At 36.1% G+C, this 26,681-nt stretch overlaps 1 protein-coding gene across 1 annotated transcript in view; it reads right to left on the bottom strand.

The window, feature by feature from the left end:
* OTOGL (otogelin like) overlaps window positions 1-26,681 on the bottom strand; it is a 145,768-nt gene that overhangs the window by 96,586 nt on the left and 22,501 nt on the right. The window contains exons 8-19 of the mRNA XM_023749758.1: window positions 25,448-25,653; window positions 19,984-20,111; window positions 19,522-19,628; window positions 15,893-15,999; window positions 15,555-15,680; window positions 14,248-14,356; window positions 12,881-12,927; window positions 12,284-12,429; window positions 11,041-11,164; window positions 9,294-9,471; window positions 5,697-5,821; window positions 2,181-2,390 (exon numbers count right to left, since the gene is read on the bottom strand). Coding sequence (XP_023605526.1) covers window positions 2,181-2,390; window positions 5,697-5,821; window positions 9,294-9,471; window positions 11,041-11,164; window positions 12,284-12,429; window positions 12,881-12,927; window positions 14,248-14,356; window positions 15,555-15,680; window positions 15,893-15,999; window positions 19,522-19,628; window positions 19,984-20,111; window positions 25,448-25,653 — 1,613 coding nt within the window. The remainder of the gene's footprint in view (window positions 1-2,180; window positions 2,391-5,696; window positions 5,822-9,293; window positions 9,472-11,040; window positions 11,165-12,283; window positions 12,430-12,880; window positions 12,928-14,247; window positions 14,357-15,554; window positions 15,681-15,892; window positions 16,000-19,521; window positions 19,629-19,983; window positions 20,112-25,447; window positions 25,654-26,681) is intronic.

Below are 26,681 nucleotides of genomic sequence, written 5' to 3'. Positions count from 1 at the left end.
AAGCATTCTGTGCTGAACTACAGGTCTATGATAGATGTAAATCATGAAAAAGAAATACCAGACATCAACAAACCCAGAACACTACAGAATCTTATAACAGAAATTAATTATTAGTTACAATCTTTGCCTCAATGGAAGTAGAAGAGAAAAATGAAATTTCTATTTTGATATTTGTTTTATCTTCACCCAAGGAGATGTTATTAATTTGAGAGAGAGGGGAATGGAGGAGTGGAGGGAGAGATGGAGAGAGAGAGAAACATCAATCAGTTCCAACCTCGGTAAGTGCCCTCACTGAGAAGCGAACCCGCAAACTCTTGGTGTACAGGACAACACTCCATCAACTGAGCCACCAGGCCAGGGCTGAAATATTTGTAAGTGAGACATTCCATAACATTCTTTAATAGACTGTACCATAGTTTTTAAAATTATTTAAGGTATCTTATATGTCTAAATAAACTTCCTGTCCTTACACTTCAAGTCTATTGACTGTTATGTTGACATCGTCTTCTTTATATATTAAGCAAACTTTTAGTCTTCTACAAATAAGACAAAACTTGACTTTATTGATCAGTGTTCATAGCTCTTTTGCTTTCTTAATCATGTTTAGACTTTTTTCTAAACCCTTCCAATTTCTCTCTAAACCAAACTGAATTGATTAGAATAGGCAAACTAAAATAACCTAAAAAACAAACACCCAGAACATCCTAGATAAAACATAATTGAAATTATGTAAAATATATAAGTGATCTTGTAAGAAAAAAATGGGGGTGGGGAGTGAATAACATCCCCCTATGCCAGAAATGAAGAGGGAAACAATATCCAAAAACTTAAATGGAAGAAAGGAGGATCAATCTATTGGATTGAACTCATGTGGGAATAGAAAATAGAACTAGTCCTTTATAAGGCAAGGAATTGGGAGACCTTTCACTTGGACCCTCAAAATTACTCCATCCTCACTAGCAAGGATGCACTACAGCAGAGGCCAGCACACTTTCTGTAAAGGGCCAGACAATAAGTAGTTTCTGCTTTGCAGGACACACAGTCTCCGTCACAGCTACTCAACTGTGGCCTTGTAGCTCTTTACAAAAATACAGGAGGACCAAGGGTGTGGTTTGCCAACTTCTGAACTTGAAATTGGCTCTTAATAAAGGAAGATGCTAGGAAAGCAGCTGTCATTCTGTGGGTCTGTGATGAAATAAAGTCTCCTCTGAAAAATAAAAATCCCAGATACACATCCTGCACAGGTTTGTTATATAAACTTACATTACTTTCATGTTTACATTGTTGTTCTTAGAAATCCCAAGCTAGGAACATAACCAAAACTGGCTAATAAGCCCTGGCCGGTGTGGCTCAGTTGGAGGGGCTTACTTACATGGATGGACTTTGATTCCCAGCCAACGGCATGTGCCTCGGTTGCGGGTTCAATCCCCAGTAGGGGGCATGCAGGAGACAGTCGGTCAATGTTGCACTCTCACATAGATGTTTCTCTCTCCCTCTCTCTCTCAAATCAAAATCAGGTGTTTTTGTTTTGTTTTGTTTTTATCTTTAAAAAAACCCAAACTGGCCAAAAAGCCCTTTGGAGTGATAGAAAAAAGCTGTGTGAAACCACAGGGGGGTGGAGAAGTAGAGTAAGTGATGCTCTTGAAATCCAGGTCACAGAGGATTCTAATAGGGAGAGGCAGAGCCCTAACAAAGATTAGCTCATAAAAATGATAAAACAAACAGAAGAAGCAATCTACCATGAATGAGAACAGCAGACACCATAACCATGACTAGAGCCCCAGGAACTGGAGGTAACACATGGCTGTTGCAGAGCTTGCCTATTTAACTACAAATCAGCTGTGTCACTATAACACACAATGCTTTTCCACATTTAGATATGACATTTTTATAAGACTTTTTGTCAAGTGTTTCCAGTTATTTCTGTTACATATTTTTAAACCATAGTTATACTCTGCTTATAACAAAAAATAGTCAAAAGTTATTGATCTTCTCCAACATATCTTCAATTTTAAGAAACGAAGTACTTCTTTTGTTTTTATGTTTGTACATTGTAATATTTCAAATAACTTAAGCAATGTTAACTCTCCACTTAAAAAATGAAAGCAGTAATTATCAATGTAAAAATCTCTAAGGTGTTACCTGATTGTCTTTATCTGTGCTGTTGCCACCATACTCACCACAGAACGAAACGTGAGTTCTGAAATCAATGGTGACACCACGCTGGCCGCAGAGGTAGGCATAGTGGGCGAGGGCATTGCATAGGCAGGTGCTTCCACACTTGCAGGCATCGTGGCGGCACAGCTGGTAGTACAGCCCAGGGCTGATGTAGAAGTGGCAAGGAGCAAAGAGCTCTTGGTGGATGACGTCACAGTGCGCTGCGTAGCCAACTAACAGACAAAGAACCCCATTAGCACCTCGTTTTCCCGTCGGGATCCTTAGCCTTAAGTATCAAGTTCCAGAACTAGCCAAGATTCTTGCTTTCCTAGAACTACACTGTATTGCACATTACTTTTAATAAGAGCCAATATTTTCAGCTTATGCTGTTTTGTGTTTTTTTCTGGGATATTTTTGGTTTGGCTTTACTTTTGGTAATATTGGTGACAGCACTATATTCTATAATATTTTAGGGGGGAAAGTTGTTTTACCTCAATAACTTGAGTAACAGAAAGGTTGATAGCCTCAATCACCCCATGGCCTGAGAATCATCTTAGGAAATCACCCCAATTCTACTATAAAGAATTGGTGAGTAGTGGGAGGCTTATCTCCAGACATCCATACACAATAAAACTGCTGCATGTCACCGAAACCGGTTTGGCTCAGTGGATAGAGCGTCGGCCTGTGGACTGAAAGGTCCCAGGTTCGATTCCGGTCAAGGGCATCTGGGTTGTGGGCACATCCCCAGTAGGAGATGTGCAGGAGGCAGCTGATCGATGTTTCTCTCTCATCGATGTTTCTAACTCTCTATCTCTCTCCCTTCCTCTCTGTAAAAAATCAATAAAATATATTTAAAAAAAAAACTGCTGCATGTTGTGGATGTTATGGCAACTCCCTGGAGTATACAATTATCCAGGAATGTTTAGGAATCATCTCATCCCAATATAGTCTCTGAAGTGAATGGTAATGTGGCAGATGGCACAGAATCTGATAAGTGAATCTATGAATTCAAAAGGCACAATGCACAGGGTCTGATAAGTGAATCTATGAATATATGCTAAAGGCCATGAGATATAACTACCAGGCCTTTCAGGTGGTGGTAGTGTGTGTGTGTGTGTGTGTTGGAGCGGGGGGAGTCTGTAGTAATTAGTTCTTAAAATTTGTTGACTTTTCCCATGAGAACAACTGACTGATCAGATATAATTCTCTTTGGATGTAACCAAGTTTGACCAAACAATCTAGATCCCACCTTTCTGAAAATAGCTATGTGATTCCTTGATGAAGTGAACCCAGGTTGTATTGATTCCTCACAGCTAAAATTAATCAATCTTTGAATTGTCATTGTCTTTAAGAGACCAGATGAGCTGTCCAGAGATCACAATGTTTTTGAACTATTTAAATATACTAAACTTATTTTGTTGAGTATAAAACCCACAATAATTATCCTAGTGTTATATTTTCGCATTGTTATGACTATCTATGTGAAAACAAATGACTTAGACTCTAACAGCATGCTGTTGGCATGCATACTCCCCAGCCCCAGGAGTTCCAAAACAAAGAAGTACGTCAATGGGACTTTTGTTGTGTTCCCTAAGGATTTGTAGATTTAAAAATATTCCTACTGACATTAAGTAAAAGAGTGACTCAATAATATCCTTGTGAAAAAAAAATCTTTCAGAATCCACATCAGTTATTGACTTTTATCTATTTACTTTCCTTTCTTTGGAAATTTTTCTGACTTGACCAATTTGATTTTTTTTAATTTAAATATTCTTTATTGTTTAAATATTATATGAGTCTCCTTGCTCCCCCCTATCCCCCGCATTGACATCTCCCTGGCCGCTCCCACCCCCGCAGCACATGCCCTCAACCCCCTACTGTCTGTGTCCATTGGTTATGCTCAGATCTCAAAATGGACAAAGGACTTAAACGTAAGACAGGAAGCCATAAAAGTCTTAGAAGAATTCATAGGCAGCAAAAGAGCAAACATATGTCATAGCAATATCTTTACTGATACAGCTCTTAGGACAATGGAAATTAAGGAGAAAATAAACAAATGGGACTACATCAAAATAAAAAGCTTCTGCACAGCAAAAGAAACCATCAACAAAACAACAAGAAAGCCCACTGCATGGGAGAACATATTTGCCAATGTTAATCTCCAACCTGAATTTTTTTTAATAGTTCATGGCAAAGGTGAAGAGGGTAATATCTAAAATATATATCTGAGAAAACATGAGATATAGGGATTGAAGTGATAAAAGTATATAACAAAATGGAATGTAATAAAGGAGGTAATTAAAGAAAAGGAAAACTGAATTTATCAATTATATTCTACTCCAACTTTTACATGTTATCAAAATAATTAAAAATAGAAACTTGCTGCAATATCAAGGAGAGAACTGAGAAAGTTAGAAACAAGCTGAATAAAACTAATTGAAGGAGAAGTAGATTTATTAATAGAAAGTTAAGAACAAAATGGGGGAAAGTGTTAGTAAATGAGAGTGAGATGAAAGTATTCAATCTATAGAGACCAAAAGAGTATGGTCTAACTCTAGTCCTATTATTACAGATAGGAAAAATTACCAAGCAGATTAATAGTCTTCTTCAAGTTTAGGTAAAAAGACAGCACTAAAAGCAGCATTATTTTATTGTTGTTTTTTCCAGTACACCAAAACTGTAGGTTAATAACAAGGACCACATGACAATCAACAGAATCCTACCAAACAACCACTACAAAATCCAGAAATCGTACTGATTTTACATAGGTACTCAACCAATATTAATAGCGAATTTTTTAAAATTACACACACACACACACACACACACAAAACTAGCCAAAATTAAAGAAACAAATTAAAACATTTTAAACTTATTTAAGCATGCACACTTTTTTACAAAGTGATTTTATAAAAATAAAATAATAATGTGCCTTTTTAGTGAGCAGTGAAATAGCCTTTCACATGGTTTGCTGTGGCTTTAGTTTAAAAAATACAGCCAAAAATTCTTGGCGTGTGAGTTGCACTGTCATTGCAAATTGCAAACCTGGAGCATGACCATCTCAAATTGTCTCACGCTTGATGGCACAAAGCTTCTTTGAATCACTGGCTTCCTCCTTATGAAACCATAATATATTCTGTGAGTGGGAACTCATAATGTGATAGTAATGAACAAGAGAACCTGCATGAGCTGTCAGATTATGGAACTGAAGTCAAACATCCCAAGACTAGCAGCACCATTAGAGATTTTCCAGAAGTTTTTCTTAATCATTTAATCTGAACACACCAAAATGCTAGCTCACATGCCTAAAACAAGTAAATGTATGAATGCAAAGAAGTAAATAAAAGAGTCATTTTATGGAGCTCTTTTTAAAAATCATATACATTGCATAAAGAGGAGTACGTAAAGGCAGAGTATTAAACAAAAATACATAAGGAATGGCATCGATATTATCCGAATGAAGAGAATCAGAATTTAAAATCACTATCTTAAAATCACTATTCATTCCCCTAAGTTTACAAGTAGAAAGAAGGACTTACTGTTTTGTTGATTAATGTTACAGGGGTCCACCATAGGAACATGAACAGGTGCAAAACAAGTGGAGGAAACTCGCCAAGCATTTGCATGAAGTTGTGGTGTGCCTTCTATCATGCCTGATGGAGAACTAGAAAGCAAAAAGGTAATATTCATCTTAGTCTCTCCCATTCCTTTCATTTGTTCACAGTCTCTAAATGTTGAAAAAAAGATGTTATTTTTAATTTACAAAGAAATTTTAGAACTTAAAATGCTCTATTATTTTTAAAAATATACATGGTATTAATTTCCTATTATTAAGACTTTACAATGTGTCAAATTGTGGACATACATAGTTTCATTTAATAATCAGCCTCATGGAAAAAATAAAATAATTAAATAAAATAAAGTAAAAATGTCTTTATCCCCCTTTAGAAAAAAAGCAAAGCAGAAGCTCAGATAACTATTAATGTTCACTCAGCTGGTAAGTGTCATAGCCAAGTAGCCAAGATTCAAATCCAGTTTGCACTGACTTAATGAAACATCACACAACCAAAATAATAACCTGTGTGTGGTTTAAAGTGCATGCAAAAACAAAGAGGTAGGTAGCTCACATGATTCCTTTCAGCATAGAGACAAATGTCCCAAAGAATAAATAGTCTAGCCCTGCCAGTGTGGTTCAGCATCAACCTGTGAACCAGGAGGTTATGGTTTGATTACTGGTCTGGGCACATGCTCAGTCCCCAGTAGGAACTGTGCAGGAACATCTTTGATGTTTTTATTTCTCTTTTCCTCTCCCTTCTTCTTTGAAATCAATAAAATATATTTTTAAAAATAATAGTCTATAATTCTGATTCAGTATTTCAATTTCCATTATGAGGTCTGAAATGCCTGAAATACTGAGGTTCCATCATGAAGTTGCATAAACAAACCAAAAGAAAATTGAGAAAAAATGGTATAAAAGGCACCCTTCATCCAAACTTGTGAATTTCTTCAATTCCTCTCAGCAAGTCGAAATGGAAGAGAAACAGCCACTTTTCTGAAGTCAGGCTTATAAACCACAACAATGTTCAATAGCCAAACACTAAAATGCCCCCTCCAGCAGCCATCAAGATTTACTAACTCATCAGCCAATATTTTGTAAGTGACACTCCTCTTGGACACCATGCCATCTGCTGTCAAAACCACTTAGCTTGGACCAAGTCTCCTCTAGGAAGCTTTGACTAAGTAAAACTTCACTAACACAAGCCCTAACTGCATTAATTGCTAAAACATGGCTAAATGGTAGCGTGGGCTTTATCTTGGCTCTCTGTAGTGTCCTAATAAATTAAGTGCTTTGGTTATTATTAAGCTCAGACACCACTAACCATATGGAGCTTCTCACCACAATGACTGAGAAAAGAGGAAAGAAGGAGCTGCACAAGTCATTCCACCATGCCCAGCCTTGTCCCCACCCTTTCCCCTTTTCCTTCCTTTTCCTATTCCTCAAAATCTAACCATTCTGAAATTGTAAGACGTTATAACAAACACCTAATCCAAAATCTCATTTTGTTCAAAGAGAACACTGAAACTCAAAGAAATTGTATGACTTGCACTAGCTCTTCCCATTCTTTCCCTTCCTTCCCTCTTCATTCCTACGAAAGACAATAAAATAGGTCAAGGTGATGGGTGTAGTCAGGGTTCCCAGGAGGAAATGACTCAGAGCTTGGCTCTCTTATCTCACTTAGTTCACGTAAAACAAGAAACACAATAAATGATCAGGAGAGTAAATGTAAACCCATTTATTTACTGAATTTTATTTTAGAAAAGAACCTTTGGCCTATCATAACTTACCATAACAAGTCAAGCAAAATAAATTGTTAAGTAATTAATATTTTCCATTCCACTGTGTTTGCAGATTCTCATTTGCTTTTGTGAAGTACAGAATTTTAACTGCTTATGCTTAGAAAGCCAAACAGTGTTAGAAAGTTATCTCTAACTGAAATATTATCCTGCACTGTTATCACGCCTCCGTGTTTATGCATGGAGGAGACTGGTGCCTGAGGAGGAGGGAGACAGAGCTGCCATCTGTTAAACAATGACTGCTAACCCCTTCTGATAAACAAGGAAGAGAAAGAGGCTTAATGTCTCTTCTGCACATCTTAGCCAAGCCACTAAAATACCACTTGTGAAACAGAAGATATGTATAAAGGTATCGATATTCTGACCTGCAAATAAATGAAACAAACAAACAAAAAAACCTAAAACGAATTTAATCACTGGAGACAAGATAGAAAATTTCTTTTGAAGTTTAAATTTTTAAAGGCCAGTTCTCCTTGCCCATTCTAATTCTCTTCTTGGTGCTCCATTAGAAGTCCGACCTCTCTGCAGTTCTACGATCTACTACATATAATAGTCTATGCTAGTTCCTAAGAATACAAGGATCAAGGATGTGATTCTTATTCTCAAAACCCTCAGAGTTTTAAGTGAAAACCAGGCTCATAAATGACAGCTTTTCATAGTGACAGAGACAAAATTAATTTTGTCTGGTGTGATATGAACTCGCTTTTTGAAGCAAATAATGTCTGAGTTGGGTAGAAGTATAAAAAAGGAGTTCATGAGAAAGATTAGGAGGTTGAAAGAACCCTAAGCAGGAGGAATACACAGAAGGGATTTTTTTTTAATGGTATTTGGAGAACAGCTTCTCCATAAAACATTCCTGCCTACCCAGCCCACACTCACCTACTCAAACTTCCTGCTGTGCTCCTAGCCATGACTACACAACTTAACTCTTTAAAATTACCTCAGTCTTTATGTATGTGTTGTTGATTAACACCTGACCTGGAACTAATTACAGTGGGGCCTTGACTTAACTGGGCCCGAGACCGAGCTCGTTAAGGAGCTCGTTAACTCAAATTACTCTATCAACTCAATGCAAAAAATCTACCGAGAGACAATCTCCTCCCAATCTGCAATGGGCTCCTTGAAGATGAGAGCCTATCAAACTACTTCACCTGCCCACCGTGCTTCACACTAATGCTCCGAGCATTTGCATTAAATTATCCACTGTGTCTCTTCACATGTAGGCGAAAGTGCTTTGTCATTACAAGGAGGACAAATAGATTTTATTGCTTTTCTTCTGAGTAAGCACCAACTATCACAAAATCCAATTAGCTGAGATGCCAAAGTGTTGCTTTAGAGGTGTCATTCATACTAAATGATACCAATATTTTTAAAGTATAATTTACTATTGTTGATACCAAATGATATTAAGATTTTTTTTAAAAAAATACTGTTCAGGTTGGTCGGAGGCAGGGAAAGTATAACAGGTAGTTATCCTGTGGGTTATCCCACAAGCTCTGAGTCACTCTATCTAAACTCAAAGCCCAGCTCCACTCTATTTGAGCTAAGTGACTTTGAGCTATTTATTTGCCACCTTTTGGCCTCAGTTGGTTTTCTTCTCTATAAAACCAACTGATGCAAATCTGTGGATGGCTATAACATTTAAATGTGATGGTCCATTTGAAGCTCTTGGAACATTGGTGACTAAGCTGTCTTATGGTTAAACATTTTTACTGAAAATATTTATATCCTCTACATCACTAGTCATTAAATCATGTTAGTTCTACAGAAATCATACTTACAGAAAATCGTCCCTTATGTTCCCATTAAAAGTGCCACATAGACCTAGTGTTCTTCTTTTCCACGTACTGGTGAGCTGAATATAAACTCTTTCCCCATCTATAGCAAACAGAATCTTTAAGCCAAACGTGGTTTTTAGAAGGATAAATAAGGATGACACTGTTTGAATTTCAACAATTCCTGCAGGAAAATAACATACATACGTCAGCCTTGAGATGTATACGCAGTACAGTATTCTGAAATGCTAGCATGCAACACCAGGACTTTCCTTCCAAGAGACTGGGACTTGGGGAGGCAGGTTCCCAGGTCCCGCCCTTGGGCTCCAGGCCCAATTTTTGCCACCTTGTGCCTGCTTTCTTTCCTCCCATTTCCTTTCTGTCCCTCCTTTCTGGATCCTAAGCTAATATGTTTAATAGATTGTCAGGTACACATGTAGTTTCGGTTGTCAAACATCTCATGGCGGGGTGGACAGTCCTTAGACATTTGAAAGCTGATCTCTCTTCCTCAACGTGTGTGTGTGTGTGTGTGTGTGTTTCCCAAAACTCCTTATGATCCAATAAGGAAGTAGCACTTTCCCCCCAAATTCCCCATTCCCTTGAGCCTGACAGCAAAAGGAGGAGCACAGCACTTGAGAAATAGATTATATGAAATACCTTTAAAGACAAGAAACTTGTGTTCAAGACTAAACTGATGACTTTTGCCACCAGAAAAATTGCTCTCCTATCTCTCATGATTTCTGCCATCATCTGATCACCAAACCCAGAAATCTGAGAATCATTCTTTGATCATTTCATCCTTTTTTTGCATTCCTCCAACCAACCCCAATCTAATCCATCACCAAGATCAGACCATTTTTTCCTAAATAATTTTTAAAGCAATCTTCTTTTTTCTATCTCTATTGTTACTGCCTTAGATCAGTTCTTCTTCATTCTTTGCATGCCCTACGTTAATAACATTCTATCTGTTCTCCATGTTAGTTAGAAATTCTGACATTGTTTTAGTATTCTCCCCCCCCCCAAAAAAAATATATATCAGCCTCCTCATTAAAACTGGCTATTTATTTTGGTTGAACCACATAAGATTGTCGTTTTTATTCATAAAAATTGGTAAAATAATGATTATCTCATATTCAATTTTATATCAAGTTCAACTTCTTAGCATGACAATCAGTAGAATGGCCATGTAATTTCTACAAACCGGGACATTTCTGGGTGTCTCATCCCCACCTATTTCCCTATTCTCATCTCTGGATATTCTCCATTTACCCTCTTCAGGCTTCAGCAATGCCACACTGGCTATAGTTCCCCCTAAACATACTGCAGAGTTCCACATCTCTTTGCTATGCATGGAACACTTTCACCTTCTCTTTCATCCCAGCAATCCTCAGTTTTAAATGCTCAATGAGGCATCACCTCCTTCAGAAAATTTTCCTGACCTGCATACCCCACCCCAAGGCTGGGAGAGTTACACTCATTTAGACCCCCAAAGTCCCTATGCATATCTTTGAGTTTATTGTATGTTATATAGGTGGCTGTTTGCTTGTATAGCTCCCCTTCCAAACTCTAGGCCACGTAATGCTAGGTAAACACTAGGTCCCATAAACAAGGTGGTCTTTACTGTGTCCAATTAAGGATCTGACAACACAAAGACACTCAAATTTTAGGATAGGCAGCCAATGGGAGAAGTCTCCATTTAGGTTGTTTTGTTGTTTTATTGTAAAGAAAGTACACTGTTAGCATTGCTTCTTACCATTCAGATTGAAGCCTTGGTTAGGACTGGTGATGATTTGTCCTCCCCGACTAAGGGTTACTTGTTTATCAAAATCATCATCCAGAATTAGAGTTATAGACTGAAGGCAGACCAAGCCAAGATTCTGCATAAAAATCAAATAACCAAATAAAGAGATGAGAGAGATAAAGAGACATGGAAAGAAACAGGAACAATAGAAGAGAAAAATGAGAAAGGGGAGTGAAAGAAGAGGAGGAAGGAAAAAAAGAATGCACATAGATAAGAATTTCTGATATGTAGAAGGCATAAGTAATATTATATATTAATATTATATATTACTTATATAATAAAGTAATTACTGCATAATCCATTTCATGTAGTCCCATTACTAATAAAATATGTCATTGTATAGTATATTAAAATACCATATATACACATATATTTTATATAGAACATTAAATAATGGTTTTAATTTAGTTCCAATAATCATGTTTTTCATGGCTATAGTAAAGTACCTCTCTAAATTCATATAAGTGACATATTAGACATAAAAGTCAATAAAGAAAAAACATAGAAAGTTATGATTCTATGTAGAAAGCTTATTCAGACTCTAACATATGGCAAAGGAAAAAATCAAACTAAGGGGAAAAGCAAATAAAGTGGTTGAAAATTTTTACTGGAAATAACCATTTTATATTATAGTAATGATTTCTGAAAAATTTTGACTACCTGAGTTAGAGAGAGGAAAGATCCAGGTATCTTTATTTACAAATTATTGATGTGTTTATTTGAAGAAAAAACTTAAAGTAAATGTTTCTGTATGCTAAGAAATTTGTCATATTTATTTAGGATGATATGAAACTTGACCAATCCTATAAAAATCATCTCTTTAAAATAGTGGTTTGGAAGTAACCAGAAACAAGTGTACTGTGTCATTATGCATGTAATGCTCAAAAGACCTATACATACAAATATTATTTTTAAAAGAAAGAAAATGCCATGAAATATATATTTAATTTAAGACATATTTATTCTCATACTTTAATATCTCTGAAATCAAGACACATCATATGATCAGTAGAATAACAGATTATCAACATTTTTTCTTTCTTTGCAGTACATAGAGAATGATGCATCTTAGCAATCAACGATGTTTTATTTTTGAAGAAAATAACTATGCCTACTCATGTTACTATTCTTAACCTGGATATAAAATTGGAGTAAAAAAATGAACATTTCTCTGGTCATTTTGAGATATTCTTACCTGCTCACAGTGAGCTTTCTGTAAGGTAATTGTGAATTTCTCCTTTCCAGTTGCTTTCACAAGGATATATTGACACATTCCAATAAAAGAATAATGTCGACCATCAAAAGTTGTAAAATGAGAATCACCTACAACAGAACATTGAACTACCAAAAAAAAAAAAAAAAAAAAGGAAAGAAAGAAAGAAAGGAATAGAGAAGGAAAAGGAGGAAAAGAAATTATTTATTCTCTAAAAAGTAGGCCAACTTAAGGTAAATAATCATATATCAAAAAAATAGCTAAATGTTTAAAATTAGTTTGATAGACTTACTAAGTTATGTTATTCAATTTAATTTAAAGTTTATTACATGATAGCTATTTCACATATGTTTTAAGTTTTTTAATATCTTTACTATTTTAATAAGTTTGTACCAAAATTGCCTGCTCAAAGCTATCATTTATTCAATTTTCCATTTGTCCTCTGACTACCTGGATTTTTAGATGATTACATCTCTCATGATATATGAGATGACATCATAAAAATCAGTGCTACCTTGCTCCTTAATTAAAAAAAAAAAAACCCAAGGCATTCAATAAAAAAAGTGTTAAAAAGATTACCTGGGCAGTCATGCTCAGTGCAGTTCCAAATGCCACCAACACATACACTAAATAAAATGATAAAATATTAATCTACTGGTATAAAAAAACTGTATTGTTTGCATCAATATATTGATAAATGTACCAAAATATACAATGTTTATAGGCTCAGAATAATCTGACTTGAAAAAGCTCTCTGCAGAAGTCCAATTAACTGCTAAATTTGTGCTGGCCAGCATCTAAATTATTATTTGTTGTGTGTCATACTTAAAAGTCACTAAAGGTGATACAAAGTGAATACTAATCAAACAAAGAACCTCTGCTTTGGTCTTTCTCTTATTGCTTAAACTAAAAGAGCTCACACACACACAAACATATTTGCCTATATCATTAGAGAAATACACATAATGAGTTCTGATTCATACATTATCTCATGCCCTACAAATTAAGAAAATTGGTTCTGAAGATCATCAGACATTGAAGAGAGAAAAGATGTATTTTTATAAGATAAATTCTAGCTTCTACCATCCAGAAGATATTAGTTTGGGAGGACTGAAAGGCAGAAACTCAAATTGGTATTTAAGAATAGAGTTAGTTATCCAATTGCATTTCCATTGTATACACTTACACCAAAGAGGAAGGAGCCTGATGATATTTAGATCTTTGTTTCTTTTTAGGACTGCTCTGGAGGGAGCAATCCTTGCCTACAATAGTCTTAGCTAATTTAATAAGAAATTCTAAATGTCTCTAATTATGGCCAAAAATGCAATATGGAGTCACTTTTTAAAGTACTCAATAGAGCCTGGCCAGCATGCCTCAGTGGTTGAGCATAACCTATGAACCAGGAAGTAAAGGTTCAATTTCCAGTCAGGGCACCTACGCAGGTTGTAGGCTTGATCCCCAGTGTGGAGTGTGCAGGAGGCAGACAATCAATGATTCTCTCTCATCATTAATGTTTCTCTCTCTTTCTCTCTCTCTCTCTCTCTCTCTCTCTCTCTCTCTATCTCTCTCTCTCTCTCTCTCCCTTCCTCTCTGAAATAAATAAAAAAAACATATATTTTTTAAAAGTACTCAATAGAGAAGGTCAGGAGAACCATCAATTCTAAGAGTAAAAGTGTGTGCAAATTAGTAATCAAAAATAATAAGAAATACAACATAGGTAAAGATTTTATGAAACTGCCAAGGGAAGTGAGAAGAATTGCATTATAAAAGAATGTGCAAATGTTCCCCCACCCTTGTACCAACTTTAAACAAAATGCAAACTGCGTCTTGGAATTTGGGGAAGAAAATTAGTAATAAGTATATTCTTTTAAACATATGTTATACTAGTATAAAGTTGTCACCCAGCCAGGTCCCCAGAAATAATTGGCTGTGCATTGGTCACATACCATTCGGTGCATTCTTGTTCAATTTTGGAACCAACTGAATAAGCTAATCCATGAAAACTACATGGGCAACTTTCCAAGGAGATGCAGGTCCCATTTTCCATGATGAGGCCTATTGGAGAAAAATACATATCAAATTCTCAGAAGAAGTAATAAATATTTATCCTTTGAATGTAATAATTCAACCAACTTTTATTAAATACTTGCTTACACTAGATAATAAAATAGAAATTTCTTTGCTTCCAAGGAGGCTTCAAACAACCTTGCTCTATCTCAATCGGTAGCTACCTTACAAATCTCTACTTCAGTGATTTTCAATTTTCTTATCCTATGATAAAAAACTCAAAGTTCACTATCCAGAATAAAGGCAACTAAGAAAGTTTATTCTTGGTTTAATCTCTGTTCATTTGCAAATGAGATACTTACACCCTCATCACATGTATAATAAATAGCCAGACAGTGCTACTCAAAGGGCAAGTACAGTGGGAAAGCATTCATTACTTCTCTCTAATGAGCAAAGACGGTTGAGCCAGAATGGAAATGAACTGTGCTACTAAGCACACTGTTTCATTCTGCTGACCTTTTTTCTGAGTAAGACTTTCTAGATGAAGGAAGCATTGACTTATATATATTTGGTGCATTAATTTATATTCTGGTGCAAACTCCTTATCTCATCAGTGAATAGTAAGAATCAGTTGATGCCTGGCACTGATCCAAAGTGCTACCCTGAGTAGCACTAATAGAACAAAGGATTGAGGTCAACAGATCTGGTTCCAAGTAGTCCTCACTCATATTAACTGTGTGACAGTGCTAAAATCACTTAACATATCTGGGATTCTTTTTTTTTTAATCTGTAAAAATAAAAGAATTAGAGTGAATTCTCAGTGTTCTTTAAAAAGATCTATTGGTATAGGACTCATTCCTAAATTTAAACCCCTCCTGTATCACTTGCTATGTTACTTCTAATTTCAAATGTTAAAGCTGCATCACAACTAAAATCTTGTATTGCCAATTTGTTTTTCTAAAATTGCTTTCATAAATTATTAAATATATATTAAATATTCAAGAGAACAAAAGAATTGCCAGGACTCTAGATTCCAAATTTCCTGGGAAATTTACAAAGCAATAAGCCTTTTTATTAAAGAAAAGCAGACTTTTCTCCTATCACTTCAAGGACCAAATCCTACAAGGGCTGAAAATTGCAACAGCCCTGATGTCCTGGGAGAGAATGTTGCAACTCGATTCTCCACTCACAGGATGCTATTTTCCATGAGTGGAGACATGATTTCTCTCATGAAACACTTACTTACCATCTGGACAGTAACATCCATCAAGACAGTGGAGATTGCTCCCAAGACATTGTTTCTCAAATGTGCAGGTGGTTGGGCAACAACTGATACAATCCCGGTGGACAAAGCTATCATCACATTTATCAGCTGAAATGGGCAAATGGGAATGCTGTAAGTCAACTTTATTCACCTCAAGAAGATTAGTATTTCAAAAGGTTTGCAAGTTAACCAATGTTTCTGCACCAATAACAAATCCTTGCCATTCATCAGTTTTGAGTACTCAGGAAAGTTTTGAATACTAGAATAAGCCTAAAACATTAACAAAAGTACACAGGGCTTAGGAAAATAAGAAACCATACTGCATGCTGGGAAGTCATCTCTCCAGTCTTGAATGGGGTAGCCAGCGTGGGAACAGGCTCTAGCATACTCAGTGGCTGCTCGACAATAGGTATCATCATCATCGGTTCTGGAAAGTGAGAAGACAGAGCCAGGATCACACCGGGGATATTGGCAGAGTCCACATCTTTGAGCTCCTGATTACTAGAAATGTTTAGTGTCTGGTGAATATTCCAACACTAACTGATGTCAGCATGTACATAATATACTATCTATACTAATAAAAGGGTAATATGCTAATTAGACTGGACATCTTCCGGGCGACCTTCCGGACATCCTTCTGGACAAAGCCATGGTGGTGGGGCTGAGGCAGAGGCAGTGAGGGGCAATCAGGCCAGCAGGGGAGAGCAGTTAGGGGGATCAGGCCGGCAGGAGAGAGCAGTTAGGTGCATCAGGCTGGCAGGAAGATGCAGTTAAGCCACTGGTCCCAGATTGCGAGAGGGATGTCCGACTGCTGGTCTAGGCCCGATCCCTGCAGGCTGGGCTGATGAACCCCCCTCCCATGCACAAATTTTGTGTACCGAGCTTCTAGTGTATAATAATGCAGAAAACAAATAAACATGGGATCCCAACTAAAAACGCCTAGGTAACTTGTCTTCATCAGTCTTAAAATATTTGACCAGTTTTCTTTTGATTCAAGGGTGTTCCTATACTGAAAAAGATTTCTATTTTAATTCTGACATTCCTCCCAGAATCCTTGTATGTATTTTTTGGCTCCCACACAAAGTATCACGGACCTTGTAGAAATTAATAAATCCAATTATAACAGATAAAATTCCATTACAACAAAAGCTCCAAATATGAAAATTATTTCAAAGATACCATGATCTTGATAGTCTACATGGAGGAATAAAACCAATACTAATAACCTGCAGCAGTTTTGAAATATTGAATAAAAAGCATTTAACTAAGATTTTAAATATTTTTCATTCTTTCAAGTTTAAATTCCTAAAGCTAGTTACTTTTATAATATTGCCAAGAGTAAATGAACTCTAATTATTTTTTATAATCACTCTAGAAACTCCCCCAAACAAATAGAAGAGGTCAGCCAATTCCCAAAGCAGATCCACAAGGTACCTATAAAATGAGCGGGGTTTATAGTAAGACAGTGGCCTTGTTTTTCAACCCAATTCAAACTCAAAATTGAATGGCTAACTATCTTACAAGATAATGACCTTAAGAATGTTGTACTTTGTGAACCTTAGCCTTTTCAGTATCTCTATTGTAGAAGCCACCCATCTCAAATTGCGCTTATCCTGAGCTACTGTAATTGGAGTCATGCAGCTTATCTGGTCCAATTAACTGAGCTTTGAAAGGAAAAAAGGACTGAGCATAAACTCCGGAAACTGAGAAAATATTCTAAACCTCCAGACAAGAATATTCTCTGAAAAACAGGGTAAGCTGAAATGATTCGATTGCTAGAAAGACATGAAGTTTATGATTTCCCTTAAAATATGTGCATGGTTTCCTATAATTAACAGAGGCTTTGAAAGTTAACAAGATAACTCAATATTGGTTTTCCAACCCGATGCAACTATTATTAAAATAGCTACCATTTATGGAGTCTGCATTACTCTAGGATCCATGCTAGGCATGCTACACATGGTACCACACGAAAACTCACGACAATCAGGCAGGAAAGAAATTATTATCTCAATTTACTGAGGAAAAATGAGGGGTTTTGTTCTATTTTGGGATGTAAAGTTTAGTAGGAAAATGAGCATTAAGGAGTAGTTGTCTTTAAATCAATTGACTTTGTTGTGGCAGGTCTACAATCATTTCCTTGCTGGTAAGTTTAACATTCTTAGAAGTAGCAACAGGGCTTCCATTCAAGGACTGGAATTGTATCATTCTTCAAATTTCAACGGAGATGTTATCTCCTCTGTGGAGCACTCTCTGATAAAGACAGCAATCTCTCCTCCACATCGCAGTGCTTGCCTTCAGAACTTGTGTTGTTGCTGGAGCCCTGTTTCTCTGCCCCCCTAGAATCTGAGTTCCCAGGACAGGGTCTCTGTCTAAGTTGTCTCTGTTTCTCCAAGGTGTGGCACAATGCTCAGCGCAGACCAGATGTGTGTTGGATCAAGTTTAATATGCTATCATATTAATTCAGACAGGAAATTAATTTGAGTTCAGCAGACTGACAATGCTGCTCTCATGCTATAGGGTCCTGGTGATGCGGTCCTCCACTACATAGCAAATGAAGAGCATCTCCTTTAAGGGAGAGAGAAAGTAGGCGGGTCTGGTCCTAGGTGGCATACTGAGAGGAGTGAAAGGCTAACTGGGCTTTCATTCCACCAATGACCACTGACTTGATTTATGATGCCCTTCTATTGGTAGTCGATGTCTGCTGTGCCCCCAACCTGGCCTCTCCACCTCAAGCATATCAGACGATTTCAACCAGGAAAAGATGTTTCTCCATCCTTCTATTTTTATTTACCCTGGAGAAAGCGATTTTGTTTCAAAATCCAAAGCCTAAGTCTACCAAAATATCATGTTAATGTCTCAGTGATGAAATTTCAGACGAAGTGAGTGCGGCAGAGACTCTTTTTCATCCCCAGTTCCCTTTCTTCTCCTCAGTATTAGACCCTCTAAGATTTTGCTGGGCATATGGGTGCCCAGCCAAAGAGAGCATTTCTCAGCAGCCCTTGCTTTGAGGTGTGGTCATATTTCTAAGCAGATTAATTATAAATAAGGCAGTTTTATACCACCTTCCCTCTTTTTTCTTACCTGTAATTAACTTAAACCTCTTAATAAGCCATCCAAGATGCCATTTAAGTAGTTTTACTCAACCAAAAATTAGACTGGTCTTTTAAAACAAAGTTCCTATATATCGTTTACATTTCTTAAATTTAAAAAAATGCAGATTTATTAAAAATTTTTGAGATATTTTTGAAGTCTCACTGAGTTTGTTCCCTAGAAACCACACAGTCTTGGTATCCTTAACCTGGGAGAGAATGCGGGAGTCTATGACCTTGGTTGGGAAAAATATTACATGTTTATTTTCACTAATCTCCAAATGAAATTTAGCATTTCCTTCAATTATACATTTAGAACACATATCACAATGTTCTTAGTATCTTAGACTTTTTCACCGATATATCTCATATGTCATTTTTTCATGTTTTAACTTCTCATGACAATTGTTGCAGCTATCTCAAAATATTATTTACACTCATCACCAGATCAAATTACAGTAGTTATTAGACCTGAAATGCATGTAGAAAAGTCCTGGTATCAAAAACTCATCTCGCTTACTATATTGATAACTCTGTTTCAATATAGTTTCCATTGTAAACTTATGTTGTGCATTTAAACATTACTTTGAAAAAGAGTCTACAGACATTTCTTGATGCCCAACATGGGTCAGTGGCATAAAAAATACTTAAGAATTGCTGTATCCTGTTCATGCTGCTTATATAGAACAGACTGTACCTGTTATCCAGTGATCTTTTAAAAGCTGTTAGTATAGTTTATGCTTTACATTTTCCATTATATTCTGTGAATTGGTGAGATGGCTAAGTTATAAAAGTGGTTTTTGCTCTTCTTTTGGGATAAAGAAAATTTTATTGCAAATACTAATCATTTCACTTACTTGCAAAGATCGTTAACACAGCTGGCAATGTATAAATATGGGTCAATATATTCATGGCAGCTCAAAAAAGGAAACTGCAACAGTATCTGACACTTGAAGAAGATCGCCTGTGTGAAAAAGATGGAGGTCACCAGGACATATTTAATGGTATGCATGTACTCTCGTTTTTTCCTACTGATCTAATTGCAAGATTCTGTTCTTACTAGGAAACAGAAGGTAATTTCTGCTTGTAAATGTTAACCAATATTTTATAATTACATGTTGTAATGAGTGTTACTTTTACAAAACATCACATTCATTATTTCTGAAATAATTGTAAAGTTATTTCTATTGCAGTTACATTTCCTAAATTTAATAGTGTTCCGGAATGTAGTGTTTGCATTAAAATGCTTAATGTTAAATATACAAATACAATATATGGTTGTTAATTCAACATACCCATAGTTTTCACACCAAATTTACCTCAAATGCTGGCATTCCACTGGAACATGGATTTGGAAAATCGGAGGGTGTGGGAACGCATTTGATGTCATCTGGAGTTTGCACCAACCAACTATTTGCAAACATAGCAATGTCTTCTGTATAGTCCTCTGTTTCACACAAACACACACACAAATATGTGTAATAGGATCACTTTCCACAAGCACACAGTTCATTAACATGAATTCCTGGTCAAAAAGTTAAATTCAATAACTTTATAATTACCAGAGATATGAGACTATACAGGGGTTGGAAAAAGCAGGTTTACAGTTGTCCTGATGGAAAACAATACAATAATTAATAAATAATAATGCAAGAACAAACTCTGTGTTTAGCATACTCACAACTGTAAACCTCCTTTTGCCCATCCTGTAACATCCCTTTAGCATGATAAAAATAAATTGAACAAAGTGTTAATACTAAATAAAAATTAATATCATTGGAGAGGAAAAACTTCACTGAGAGTGAGTGACACAATATGCACTTCAGTAAAGCACTAATTAGCCTCTAGTTTGTGCTATAGAGAGGAGAAAATATGCATAAAACTAAGAAGCATAAGTAAAAGTTTGGTATGAAAATCTTCAGAAAGCCCTCTTATAGTTAACATCAGTCAGAAACTTACTAAAATTGTAGTTCCATTTTGGGGACAAACAACAATAAAAAAAATTGTGTTGAGCCCTTGACATTTCAGAGGACATACATACAGTAAAAGACTGAAAAAGACACCTGGTGAACAGAAGAATAAGGAGTGAACTAATTTCAATGGAATGTGGTAAGTGTTTCTAAACGTGTTCAGGACAGATTGTTAAGAATCCTGACACTATCTCAGCATTTCAGAGGCAAGATTCCGGCGCTAATGTGTACACAGCAACAGACAGCGGGCGGTGAGCACTCTGGCCTCTCCGCTCCAGATCAAGTTTAAATTGCCTCAGCACCTGGCCTGAGAACAAGTTTGACAATTAATGAAAATTAATCCTGCCCCACATTCAGACGAAGGCTGAAGCTCAAATCTCAAGGACCTAGCAGAACCAAACAAGATGACATCTCGAAGTTTCATCTAAGACAATTACCCTTAGATTTGAGCTTTAGGTTCTCTGCCATATAAGTTTACACAGCCACACGTCTACCTTTGAAGAATAGCTACCACATCAGTAGAATCAAAACTCTCAAGCCAAATGTTTGACAATTCTCTCTCTCTGTATCTTCAAGATAGGAAGGTGATGTCCATGTGCTATCAGTTGTTGGTAAGATTGTGGGAGTTCACCTATAAAAATGCTTCTCTTTCTGACTGTAAAATCCCAAACTGTACTTTGGCCTCGAAGATTTTTTTGCCCCTTTATGACTTCAACTCCCAAACTCCTCCACTTACCTCACTCCACCCTGGCCCAGCCCCTCTGATACCTTCTCCTATTCTTGCTCAACCTACTCCAGTCTTCACTCAAACTCATCTCCAACTGCCTCTTGCACTTGCCTTGCTCTTGTTCCTCTTCCTTCAGAATCACTCTTACCCCTGCTCTCTCCCTTATTTGGTCTTGGAGCTATTTTTACTACATTGTGTTAATAAAAGAGTCACAAAAGTTGGTTATATGAGATACTATTTAATATGACCTCTTCAGGAGCATTCTCTGTCACATGACCTGAACTACCCCCAAACACATACTGTTTTATGACTCTTAACCTCCTTTCTTTCCTCATTTTTTTTTTCATGGCTGCTATTTTTCACAAAAATTATATTTTAATTTTTCTCTTTATGTATCTTATCTGCCACTGTAATACCTACTATGGGAAGGGAGAGAGCTTCCCTAAGCTGTCCTTCTGCTGTATCTCTAGGTTAGTGACTGGTATATAGTAGGTGCTCAAACACATTTGTTAAATAAGTGAATGAATAAATACAAGGGAGTTTGTAATATTTATTTAAAAGATTATTACAATCCTAGAGCTTTCCAGTTTGGCCCACTTCATCATCTCTGATATTGATGGAAATGTTATACACTGAACTGAGCATGGGCCTAGTCTAATACACTGATTTTAAAAAAGGAAAAACATGTATTCTTAAAGAAAATTTATAGTCACATTTCATTTTAAAACATCTTTTTTAAAAGTCTAAAGAACTAAAAACATTTCCTAAAGCCTCACCTATTTTAATATTTATGTATAAATTTTAATGTAACTAAATAACCAGGGAAATTCCTTAAAGTTCACTTTAATTCCAGCTTTTCAAACACATATTTACCTATTTTTACTACATTGTGTTAATAAAAGAGTCACAAGAGTTGGTTATTATGAGTTGGTTATATAGGTGATCTTAAAATTTAAATGTTCTATATAGAAGGTGCTACAAATAGAATAGTATTGTCCATATTGTGACATTTCTAAGAATGCAAGTGAGGCATATTAATTATGTTGAGAAAGTGAAGGATAAACCAGGGTCTCTATGTTAACGTGTAGCTAGCTACAGACATGAATTATGGAGCAGAAGCTCAACTAGCAACAAATTAAAATCTTTCTATATTCACAGAAATTTTGAAAAGCCTCATTTCTTTGTGAAGTCATTTCTGAAGAATAAGTAGGAATGCAGAAAGAAATACAATTTTAATCACTTTTAATAATTTGTGCATTCAGTTAAACTCACTGATTCTAAAGAGTTCTCTAATCAGCAAAGTACAACTGACTTTCAAAGTACAAGCTGAGTTATTTTAGCTTTAGGATCTTAAAGCTAAAGATAACACAGCTCATCTGTAGAAAATTTCTTGCATTACTAGCACATGGAAGAAAAGTGGAGGTCAGGTTCTTGTCACATCCCTATAAATTATTGTAAGTTAGTTTCTTAATTACTCTGTTTTATACTGTGCACCAACAAAATTGTGAAAAAGCTGAACTCTCTCTTTAGGCTCTTCCCACATATTCTCTGGGGTCTTTCTTGCCTACTGCCAGGCCTCTGTAATTCAGTCCAATTGCCTCCTGACAGTCTTCTTCCACTTATAATCTGTTAACACCCCTTTGCTGCCCAGTTATCTTCCTGTGTGCAACCACTTTATATTCCAGGTTATCAAAGTCTGTCTGACTTTTAACTCAAATCCTAATAAGAACACATGCTGTTTTCTGTCCAGACTTCCATACAACGTTCCCCAGGTACCTAGGACAGTGGTTCTCAACCTTCTGGCCCTTAAATACAGTTCCTCATGTTGTGACCCAACTATAAAATTATTTTTGTTGCTACTTCATAACTGTAATTTGCTACTGCTATGAATCATAATGTAAATATCTGATATGCAGGCTGGTCTTAGGCGACCCCTGTGAAAGGGTCGTTCAAACGCCAAAGGGGACGCGACCCACAGGTTGAGAACCGCTGACCTAGAAGAACCACCCACAGCAGTCTTTTCTAACTCTAATACAGAGAACTGAATTGAGTGTTATTATTTTGTGTGTGACGCTTCATATAGAAGAAAAAGAAATTAATAATCACCATTTGATTGATTCTGTTTGAGTCTAAATCCCTACTCTCAAGATTCAATCTAAATCTCCAATTAGATGCAAAACACCATTTCATGGGGATCTCAATACTGTAAGTTTACTTGTATTGTGCTCACAGAATTTGAACATTTTCAGTTATATTTTCTCATTTCATCCTCACAGGCTGGAAGGTCTCAGGGTCATTATTATTATCTCCATTGTACATATGAGGAAATTGGCTCCTTGAAGCCCTGCTCTTTACACCAGCTACTAGTGACCTAATCCTGACGATGCACTATGCATCTTGGGTAAATGTGTGCATTTAACAAGGTCCTCTTAAATGTCTTTAATGGAACATTTTTACTTCAGCTTCATTATAGGTTTATTGAGACCATGTGGAAGCAATTATAAATTAAAGTGTATTGAGCATTAACTATGTGCTACACGCTGTACTAAATGTTTTGCATGGGTTGTCTTTTAATCCTTGCAACTCTATGAAGTATATACTATCACTATATCATTAAACTTAGAAAATTTAATAAATGGCAAAGCAGGATTTGAATCTCACATTCTGAGTCCAGAACACAGACTCTAAGTAGGATTTTCACTGTGCCTTAAAACACGACATGTGGGCAACACTTCTCTATTAATTTTATAATATTAAACAAGTATTGTAGCCCAGCCAGTGTTGCTCATTTGAGCATCAACCCATGCAACAGGAGATCACAGGTTTGATTCCCAGTCAGGACACATGTCTAGGTTGAGGGCTCAATCCCCAGTAGGGGACATGCAGGAGGCATCCAATTAATGTTGATGTTTCTCTCTCATCGATATTTCTATCTCTCTCTCCCTCTCCCTTCCTCTCTCTCTAAAATTGATAAAAACATATTTTTTAAAAGTATTATATAGTACTTTACAGATTTAAAGTCCATTTTTCACACATTTACCTAAGCATAGGATTGGGAGATATTCAGATCTGTAATCCAACACTGACAGCAGCATTTTACAAGCTGTGTTACATTGGGCAGACCACCTTGTGTCATTAAAAAATTAAGGAAATACCACCCATCTTACAGAATCTTGTAAGGGTTGAGAATAATATAGTTATGTGCTTATATTAACTGTTATTGTAAATAATCTCAAGATATGTTCTTATTATTCCTGATAACTATTAAGGTTCAGACTTACCATATTCCTATTTTTCAGCTGAATAAACAGCATCAGAGAGATTAAATGAGTTGCCCCAAACAACAAAGCTTTTAAGACTAGAAACAAGATTCACAACCATGTCTACTGGTACTAAGAACAGTACTCTTTTTTTTTTTACACCTCTCCATGTGAACCTAAATCATGATTGTGTCCTCTGACTCTTATTCCATTGCCAGTACACACTAGTAACCAAAGAGAACACATTTTTAATAGTTTACAGAGATTAGTTTCATGACTTTGAATAAATAGATAAATGATGATAGAGACATCATTATTCTTAAAAAAAAGTTTCAAGTTATTCAACTTTTACAATACTGTTCACATTTAAATATCTTTGCAAAACTATTATTTGGCAGTCATTTGTTTTATTCCTATCAAGACTGGATGCAAAATAGCTTTTGTCCAAAAGTGAATAATTTTTCTCCAATGGATTTGAATCACTAAAATATAAGTCCCAAAAAGGAAGGAGTCTTTGTTTTATTCACTGATGCATTCCAAGCTCTTACAACAGTGCCTGACATGAAGTACATGCTCAATTAATATTTGTTACATGAGTAAGTCCTGTATCTTAATTTTGCAAATATAAAATAAATAATGGTTTTCAAGCATGACACAAATATTTTTTTTTCCATTCAAACTGCACTTAAAATTTCTAAAACAGACAAGTTATAGCTACTAATTTTACCCAACCTAGGACAAGTTGTACCCTTCTGGGCACAAACAGCTTGACTGGTGAAGGAGAAAGACCTCAGAAGTATCCGCACATTTATTGTGCTCTCCTTACCTTGTTGAATGATGAAATCATCAGATTGAATGCCATTGTAGTTTCCACATAGGCCACATGATTTCCCTTTAAGCTCCTCAGAAATTTTGAGGTAAATTCCAGATATTCCATCCCAAGCCAATGAAAAGCCAAAGGTTGTTTTCACCAGAATGTAGTCCGCTAGTTTCTCAACAGAAACCTGTCCAATTGTCTGAGGCAATGTTAAACTTGAAAAATGGAACAAAGGCAATTTAATTATAATGAAGAACCAATTATAGGTCATTCTTTTCATAGTAACAGACAATTAAGAAAAACATAGTTATTATTCAAAATTATTGAATAAACTATGCAGTTAGATTTACCAAGCAACCATCCTGTAGAAAATCTTGTGTTTTGAAAAATTCAATATTGAAATAAAAAGACAACAAAAATTATATCCGTTTCTCCATGATGATTTAGATTTTTTCCTCTAAATCATCCAATTTTATACTTATAATTGGATGATTCTTTCAACCACTGATTTTTATAATCTGGAAAATAACTATGTCTACTTTGAATAATGAGCTTAATGTATTTTTTATCTAGATTGTTAAAGATTTTTTAAAAAGTGTTGTTCAAAATTTTGAAGTACAAACATGTGAGGAGCCGATATAGGGTTAAGCCTCGACTGACCTGTTGGCAAAGTCACAAACAAGTCTTCCTCCGAGCCTTAAACAACCTAATCTGAGAGGTGGCTGCTGATTTACACGTGCTGTCATTTAAAAAATAAAAATGGGGGAATTTGCCGGAAGCCGGTCCACCCTTGCTGCTTGACACAGAGAAGAAACATCTGCACAGCTTATGTTTCAAGGGACCTGGCGTATATGGCATACTGTTCTTAATATGTTTGCTCCCCTTCTTAGCGCTATGTGTTTTAACCAAGGTCACCTATCCGAGAAAGGTTGTTTAAGACTAAGGAAGGGAATAAATCAGTAAATCCCCTTAACTAAAGTGCCAGGCGGGTAGTTAATCACCTTAACTACGAACAATCACGCTTAAGCTACATAATCTTTATTTAGGATAATCTCCTTCAGTTACTTCCTTGGAGTTTAATAGAACAATAGAGTAACCTTGGAATGGAGATAAGAAACGCCCTAACCTTTGGATTTGAATAAATAGGATTAAAATCAACTGGTATAAGTACAGATGTAACACGAGAATAAAGACAGGACTTGTCTGGAGATTCTGGCGAGAGAACGCGGCAAGAGAACCTCTC

Source organism: Myotis lucifugus, unplaced genomic scaffold, assembly GCF_000147115.1.
Source record: "Myotis lucifugus unplaced genomic scaffold, Myoluc2.0 scaffold_9, whole genome shotgun sequence".
Taxonomy (NCBI): Eukaryota; Metazoa; Chordata; class Mammalia; order Chiroptera; family Vespertilionidae; genus Myotis; species Myotis lucifugus.
This window is presented reverse-complemented; position numbering and strand designations above follow the sequence as displayed.